This window comes from Epinephelus lanceolatus, chromosome 13 (assembly GCF_041903045.1).
Source record: "Epinephelus lanceolatus isolate andai-2023 chromosome 13, ASM4190304v1, whole genome shotgun sequence".
Lineage (NCBI taxonomy): Eukaryota > Metazoa > Chordata > Actinopteri > Perciformes > Serranidae > Epinephelus > Epinephelus lanceolatus.
The window spans coordinates 31,211,769-31,220,366 of NC_135746.1; the positions used below are offsets into that span (position 1 = coordinate 31,211,769).

An 8,598-nucleotide genomic window follows, 5' to 3' on the forward strand; every position below is an offset into this window, starting at 1 on the left:
CTGAGACATGGCTACATGAGGTGATGCAACAGATAGCTGTCGTCACCACTGCTTCTTGAAACAACTGAAACTCTTGGAGCTTTAACAGAAAGTAGAGAGTTCATGAATGATCCAATCCGTCACAGTAAGAAGCTGATTGAGAAAATAGGTTTCCAGGCCTTTAAGTCACTTTTGAAGAATTTCAATGGTGTTTCAAGAGCCATTGTGATATATTAATAGACAGAAAACACACTACTAGAATCTGAGGATGGAGCTAAGGATTAAAATACAGTTAAGACATTTGTTGAAGTTAATAAACTACAGTACTTTACATTCAGAATATGTTCAGATCTAGTCCTGATAGGTGCAAATTTACCTTCTTCAGCTTCATCCTCTGATTTTAGACATTTTATTATCCTGGTCATGATCACCTCCAGCAACAAGACACAGTCACCTATTGAGACGTCCCACCTGTTACTGCTGCAGTGCGCCCCCTGTGGTTGAATTTGTCTCTACATGCACACTTCATGCAGGCTTTTTATATGTTTTGACACTGTAGCAAGATTTCCTCTTCAAGTTAAACTCTCCAGCAGCCAGTTTGGTACACAGAAATTAAATGCACAGAGGGATCTCAGATCAAGTTATATACAGTATGTTTCTGTCATGAGGGAATAAATTATGTCCTCTGAAACTTTGCTAATGTGTTAGCTAAATAGCTACACAGTCATTTTTGTAGCAGTGTCCTTTGAAGGAACTGGCCAGTGGGGACACAAAGGTACTGTATACAGTACAAAGTACAGTCACAACACACTCAGGCTGAACATAAATACTGATGGTTGACAAGAATGACATCAGACTATCAACAAATTTGGATGAGAAAAAAATCAACAGCAACTAATGAAAAAAGAAAGTGCTCTGTTCAACAGGAAACAAATGGAGGACGACTGCAGTGCAATCATTTAAAGCTCAGTTTGACCATTTATTTGTCTTCTTTGAAGCAGAAAAACACCTCTGACATATTTACACCTTATATAGCAAAGAAAATATTTCCATCTGTATCCACACATCCAGCAGACGTTGAGTCCACCTGATGATTTTAACCTTCAGTGATTCACTAAATATAGAACAGTCATTTTGAGTCAAAGCTTTGATCACAAGTGTAAAATGACTGATGCTATGTGACTTTGTGATGATCTGAAGTTGGTGTGGAAGTTGCTGATCAGTGCAGTCTAGCAGCAGCAGGACGTGCTCCATCATTTTCATACTGGACGTCGCCATCATTGTTTTCCTGTGAAATACAACACAACACAGGAGATTGTGAAAAACTGTTTCAAGAGAACGAAGCAGAGAGACTGCAGCCTCTGTGGTCACAGAAGGAACATTTATTTCAACTCACACTGTCGTCGTCATCAAGTGGTTTTTTGTTCCCTGGAGGACAAAATAAAAAGTAGCATTAAAATGAGATTAATTTTAACTAATTCCAGCAAATGACAACCTGAATTTCCTCACATTTGATTCTGATGACATGAATGGTGATTACGATCATCAGGATCAGTCCTGCAATACGCAGAGCCAACATGACGTAGCTCAGAGGAGACCAGCCTGTGGATTCTGTTGAACATGGGTTAGAAAAACAAACAGGTTAGTAAATACATGTAATATTTAATTTCCTGCAGAACTAAACAACCATACTCATTTTCCTGTCATCATATTTTATCTGCAAAGATTTGTGCCCAGCGAGCTGCAGGTTATCTCACCCTCATTAGATGTTTGTGTCTGACTATCTGTTGACCCACCTGTGAAGTCAGGTGTGTAGTCAGCCTCTATCTCGACTTTGTTGTTATCAACAAACTGGCAGGTGTATTTCCTGTTGTTGCCACTCTGACGCTTCACAGTCAGAGCAGAGACACATTCTGTCTGTCTGAGGAACTTGTACCCGACACCTTCACCACTCAGCACAGCTCCTGTTTCATCCACCCAGCGGACGCTGTTCTGTGGACAAGGACCGAGGTCACTGTATCTCGACAGAGAGCACTGTAATGTGACTTCACCGTCCCTCTTTGGATCAGCGTCTGGTGGAGATGGAGAGACTGAGAGAGAACAAGTGTAAACTGTTAACTCAGCGTAAAAAAAGTTTTACTTTTACGAGAAAGTCAGCGAAAGTCAGTACTTTTCTTATGAATTACTGCGCAATGATCAATCAAATAGACTTTTCTTGAGCCTCATCCACTTCGCCTATGTTATCTCACTGAGAAGGTCCCTAGTGTTAAACATTGTCCAAAACCAGTGAGGGATTCAGTTCCAATGTGTGCTTATGAACTGAGGGTGTAAGGAAAAGGAAAATAACCATCCCATCTTATTAAGAACAAAGAAAGAAACATTTAACTCATCACTGTCCACCTTAATCAAGAAACTGACACATCCCACTGACAGACACCTTGCTGGGTTTGGGAGATGCCTCGCAGGTAGAGGTGTAGTGGACAAAAACTGGAGTAGGGGAGACTGGGGTAAGTTGAGCCACCCCTTGTTGCTAGGAAACCGTAAATAAAATTGAGCATGTGACCAAATATTTAGGAGGAAGGCATCATTTTATGGAGTCTGTGAAGGTAAGAACCACATGGGTTAAGTGGTTAGACATTTATGTCCAACAAAGCATTTTTCACTCATGAAAGTGAATTTAGTCTGTCATAAGTTTCATGGGGATTGTGTTTAGACCAGAATAGATAATTTTTTAATTTGTTTTATACATCAATTGTGGTATCTATTAACTACAAAATGAGGTAGTACAGCTAGCATGAAAGTGCACCATTTTAGCTGTGGGGGCTAATAAAATCAACATGGTAGCTAGGGTGTAAGTTGAACAATTTGAACAGGGTTAAGTTGAGTTGTAAGTTTCTGAGAAGAGGCAAAGCTGGATATGGTAAACCAAGCTTTACTTTCAAGGAGAAAGACGAGGTATTCTTCCCAAGAAGCGACCCAATCGCAAAACTCCCCAAACCTCAGAGTCCCAGCAGTAAAGGGGCAGGTGGGATATGGATGGAAGGAGGGAGGGTGGTGGATGGAATGAGAGTAAGATGGAGGGAGGAGTTTAGAGAGGATGAAGGAGGCCCTCCTGTTAGCAAGGACACCAAACTAGGATTCACGTTTATGGATTTAGTTCAGTGTTTTCTTTCCAAAAACACAGCTGTTAAGGTTCTCTTGCTAAGCGTACTTTAAGGCATTCTCAGGCCTATGTTAAAATGTTTTAAAGTTGCTATATGCATTAATAATTTAAAAAAAAGATTTGTACCTGTTGAATTGTGTATTATAAATAAAAATACACATGGATTTGAAGAAGCGTCTTATTTAATTCAGTACAGACATGTACGTATAACTGGAATATCTTAACCCAGGGAGGGAGGGAGGGAGAGAGGGGGAGGAGAGAAGGTGAGGTGGGGGGAAGGGGGGTAGAAAGGAGGGCAGGGGGAGGGAAGGAGGGAGATGGCTCAACTTACCCCAGACACGGGGTAAGTTGTGCCACGAGACCACTTTTTTTTGGACATGCTATATTATCAAAACAGTTATGTTTACACTCATTCTGTTTGTTTGTAGAGATGCACAACATCCTGAAATATATGCACATATATTAGTTAGCAACAAAACTATAATAGCCTTGATGTAGTGATCCTGAATATGAAAAGTGGCTCATCTTACCCCAGTCTCCCCTACAGCTGAAATAAGGCTCAGCTTGGCACAAATTTTGTCCTTAAAACATAATACTCCTCTGATAATCAGAGTATAATTAAAATGAGACTCACTTGAGAGAACACTTAAAAATAAATCTACATCCTGAGAAGTGCTCCTCCCCTGCTGACAGGTGTAGAAACCAACATCCTCAGCAGTGACCTTGTTAATGACCAAAGAGCAGCCAGTGTCCACACTCAGTCTGGCAGCTCGAGCTGAGCTCTTCATAACATTTCCATTCTCAACCTCAGTGGAAGTCTGAGATACATTTTTGTTATATAACCATGTAACAGAGGAGCATGTTGTCTCAGTGGATGATATAGTGGCACAGGGCAGAGTGGCATCATGTCCAGGTCTGTAGTAGTGAAAGATGATTGTTCCACTGATGCCTGTTGGAAAGACAGGAACACTTTGTGTTAGTGACAATTATACATTTTTGTAAGCAGAAAATATTGGAAAAGGGTTTGATTTATTTGGTCAGTCTGTCTATTTTTAGTTGTTTCCAGACTATACTAAGCTAAGACAACTGTTCAGTTGGTCCAGTGTGTACGATTTAGGGGGATTTAGTGGCATCGGCGTCAATTGGTGGGGATTGCAGACTACAACCAGCTGAAACTTCTACCAAAATTCCTTCCGTTTCATTGTTTCAGGAGGTTTTTGGCAGGAGCTGCATTACCTGCAGAGGTTTCTTCCTTTCCTAAACAAACGGACCAGGTGACTAAAACCAGTAAAAACACTGATTAAAGCAGTTTCATGTTACAAATTGGTGTTTGTCCCACTGCTGGGCATGTCACAGGAAGTCAGCTTGTCCTGCAACTGCTCATCTGTGCTCCACCTTCTTTAATAACTTAAAGAGGCAACAAATAGCATCTTTTCCTAAATATATCATTATAAAAATAATGTGGGTTGCACAGTAAGATCAGACTATCAGTATTTACATAGGTTACTTAGTGGCTGTGCAATAAGCTCTGCCACCAGTGCCGAAATCTCGCGGAAAAAATCTGCTTTACGGCAGGAAATGCATGTATTGCGAAATTGGTCGGTCAGCCAATCAGGGACTGGAACTGGTCCTTATGAGGAGTTGGGCATGAGATAGTTGAGTTACAAGTACGGGGGCGTCGGTAGCGTAGTGGATAGTGCTGGTGCCCCATGTACAGAGGCGATGCCTTGCTGCAGCGGTCGCAGTTTCGACTCCAGCTTGCAACCCTCTGCTGCGTGTCAACCCCCACTCTCTCTCTCACCCCATTTCACTCTGTCCTGTTCATTAAAGGCAAAAAAAACCCAAAAATAATCTTTAAAGAGTCACAAGCACAATGGCAGACAGACAAAGTTTGGAGACAAGTGAAAAACGGCCTAGCAAAAGAAAACGAGCTCCTCTGTCTGAGGAGGCAAAGAGGAGAGGGATAAAAGAAGAGGAAAAACAAGAGTAAACCTCAGTCAGGCGTTCAAGAGATGGAGGGAGCTCCATGACCAAAGAGGCTTCAACACCGATGTCCAGCTAGCTTTCTTTTTAATGGATCAGTAAGTAACACGGCTAAATGTTAGCTAGACAAGAGAGGACTGTACTGTATGGGTCCAAGTCATTGATCCGACAGCCCATTGGTTTGACATCCCATTAGTCCGACTGTCCGCAGTGCTGAACAGCTCGCAGCGGGTAAGTATGGTGCGCCACGACCGGCTCTGGGTCAGCTGGGAAAGGCTTGAGGCAGAGCAGGCTCACGGCTTATGTGTTTGCCACTTTCTTTTTCATTTTAACCCACACCATGATCTTTTCCTGACCCTAACCAAGTGGTTTTTGTGCCTAAACCTAACCAGACCTTAACCACAGGGCATCATGATGATTTCGGAACAGACTTCGGAACAATAGGTTTAATATGGTCGAACCAGTGGGCTATCGGACCAATAGGCTGTCGGACCAATGGGCAGTTCCCTACTGTACTGGCTGCTAGTTAATTCCTAGCTGGCCAGCATCGCAAATTGCCACAACCAGGGACTGGGTAGCGAGTGTTGGTCGGCTGACATCCTCGTTGCCATTCTACAGCAGCCCTCGGACAGTGATACCCCCCTCCCTTCCTTCTGTTCTCTTCTCACGGAGGCAGCTATCAACGGACATCGCCCAGCTAAGTTACGCCCAGCTAAGTGAACACTGCTTTGTTTCATGTTCAATCTGAGCTCCAACCGGCCGCATCGTTTCCACACAGTAACGTTTATTCTAGAATCGGAACTGTTTACATGTGCATATTGGTATAATTCTACTGTGTGTACTGTTGTTTGTACTGATACTGTACATTCTGATATAATTATTTGCATTACTATTAGTTTTTTCTTCAGATAAATCTGATAATTGTTGCTCGGTCTCTTTACTCATTTATTTAGTATAGTGTCCACACACCTTCTCATTCTACATATACATAGAGGTTTACCGGTGGCTTTACAGCCTACATTTTATAGATAATCTCTGCTCCCCACGGTCAATTCGGTCATTGCCACGCTCGTTGCCAAGCTAAAAAAAACCCCGAATCCTATCTGTTGCCTCTTTAATATGTGCTGACTTTATTTCTGATTCAGACATTCACTAGATTTTTGCCATGAGCCAAATTATCCACATACTTCCCAAAAGTAACCCAGTAAAAACACTATAATAAAGCTGTCTCATGTAACAAATAAGAGTTACATGTTCGATACAGCACGCTAGCTAAAGCGTATGCTAATTTGTGCTAACCTTTTTTCTCTGATAACTTAAGAATCATCCACAGAGGTCTCTTCCTCTCAAAAAACAAACAGACCTGGCAGTTTAACGGGTAAGAACACTAATTACAGCAGTTTCACGTTAAAAAAACAACAACTCTGTGTCTTAACAATGCGAAGTGGCTGCTAATTGGTTGCCGATGCATAAACATTGATGGCCCCATTTAGACATTGGACCTTTAAACAAATGCCTCTGTTTTTATTGAGGATTTTGGACCAATTCATCTGATGTTATCTTTTTTATATAAACATTAAGTATGAGTTAAATGCATATACACAATTTAAAAACTTCAGTCAGATGGGCTTTTGGATTTTGTGCCCTTGAAGCTATCTGCATTGTACTATATGTTGTCCTTTAAAAGTATGTATAAAAAGTTTTGAGACTTTGACTTTCTTCTCGTATTAACGCTCCTCCACAGTTCTTCTTTCGCACCTCACTTTATTTCTTCACTTGTTTTCAATTCTTTCTGCTGAGCTCTTTGTTAGAGGTGCTTCCAAAATAACTTATTGCCTTCATTTTATTTTTTTCTTGTCAACAATGCATTAACATGTAGCCAGTTGGGAAAATATTACAATCCTCCCTTACAGCCACTAGATGGGACTGTCCCTTTTGGTTTAGACATAGACTGCACATAAACTGGTACGTTGGGGCACAGCATCACAGCATAAGGACAGATCAGGAGATGGAAACACATTTTTTGTTCACTAGAGCCCTTCCATGAGACACTGGATTTTATTTGTTTACTTTTTGAGGGAAAACCATGAAGATTGTTTATCAAATGATCACCATTGAAGAGAGATGTGGAAACATATGGTCAGACATTTGACTTGTTCAGACTGTTATTTCACAATACTTTTACTGTCTATTGAAAGGACCGAAGGAGGAAATAAGTCATGTTGGTCTATATTTTAAGCTGCACTGTCCAGTCAAAGGCCAATGACTATTAAACAACAGGCTGGAGAGTGTTGTAATTGTTACAGTGCAGAGGCGGAAGTAAACCCCTCCTGCTACAGATGTACTGCATATCAACCACTATAACATATATTATTTGATCTCACCCCCCCCCCCCCTTTTTTTAATCTTAGGTATGTTATTGACAGAATTCATCTCCTTAATGTTGAGAACAAAGAACCCAAAGATGTTTTTGTTTCCTGTGCTGGTTTGATTTTTCCAGGCTGTAATGATAATAATGAAAATTTACATTTTACAAAAAAAAAAGATAATGCTTAAACAACAAAAGAAAATCAGAGCAATTACCTTCAAACTGAAGCATAAAAATGAGGATTAATCCCAGTCGAGCCATTCTCTGCCTGTTGTTTGAAAACGGGATGATCTGTAAAGGCTATTTGTGTCTAGTACAAAGCTGTATCACAGGCGATGATGGAACTTCCTCTCTGTGGTGTCCAAGTTGAAAAAATATGTGTGAAATAGCACCAGTCACCTCAAGCCTGTCAAAATTATCCAGACTATACATACATGGAAGATTATTTCTGTAAGTGTATGCCTAAGTCTTAAGAGGGCAAACTAATGTAAGTCTTAAAAGGGCAAACTAATGTATTTCTCCCCGCAAAGTGTATTTTGGGGAAGTTTACATCACAAAGTTTATGAGGAAGTTGTAGGCGGAGTATTCAATCATTATGCAATCGCTTGCACCTAAAAATGAGCCAAAAGAGGCACTGTGAACATAATTTAGTTTTACTTCCTTAATCTGATGTACTTTAGTCCGTTAGTTATTGAATAAATTATATCACAAATAAGATTTTAGAACCCTGGGGTTATTTTTTTTTCTACAGACAAGCCTATAGTTGATTCTATGACATCAACAGTGTGTTGGTACCATATCATTCTCAGGTGAAAAGCTTGTATCTCTAAAATATAAGTTTGTAAAACTTTTGCTTTTGGTGCACAAAACAGTGTGGGCAATTTGCTGACAATATCTGAAAGATTTAAATGTTTTTATAAGATGAAGCCATTGAAGATTTGTCTCTACCTATGGAGAAGCAGGTAATCCCTCAGCTGTTTCCAAATTTGTAGATTCTGTGATATTTTTAGCAACTGGATAAAGTAATCAACTGTTGCTGGGTGTAGTTCAAGAGGAAATCTGTGTTTCCAGTGTGTGAGAAAACAGCCATAAAGATGCTCGAAGA

General features: G+C 40.5%; 1 protein-coding gene across 1 annotated transcript; it reads right to left on the reverse strand.

Moving 5' to 3' along the window:
- Nucleotides 1-946: 946 nt before the first annotated feature.
- LOC117271025 (uncharacterized) lies at nt 947-7,896 on the reverse strand. The gene is made up of 6 exons (XM_033649099.2): nt 7,709-7,896; nt 3,777-4,091; nt 1,776-2,069; nt 1,489-1,590; nt 1,376-1,407; nt 947-1,267 (listed from the first exon to the last, which is right to left on the reverse strand). Exons 1-6 carry the CDS (start codon nt 7,752-7,754, stop codon nt 1,199-1,201), a joined length of 858 nt encoding a protein of 285 aa, XP_033504990.1. The 5' UTR covers nt 7,755-7,896; the 3' UTR covers nt 947-1,198.
- Nucleotides 7,897-8,598: the final 702 nt, after the last annotated feature.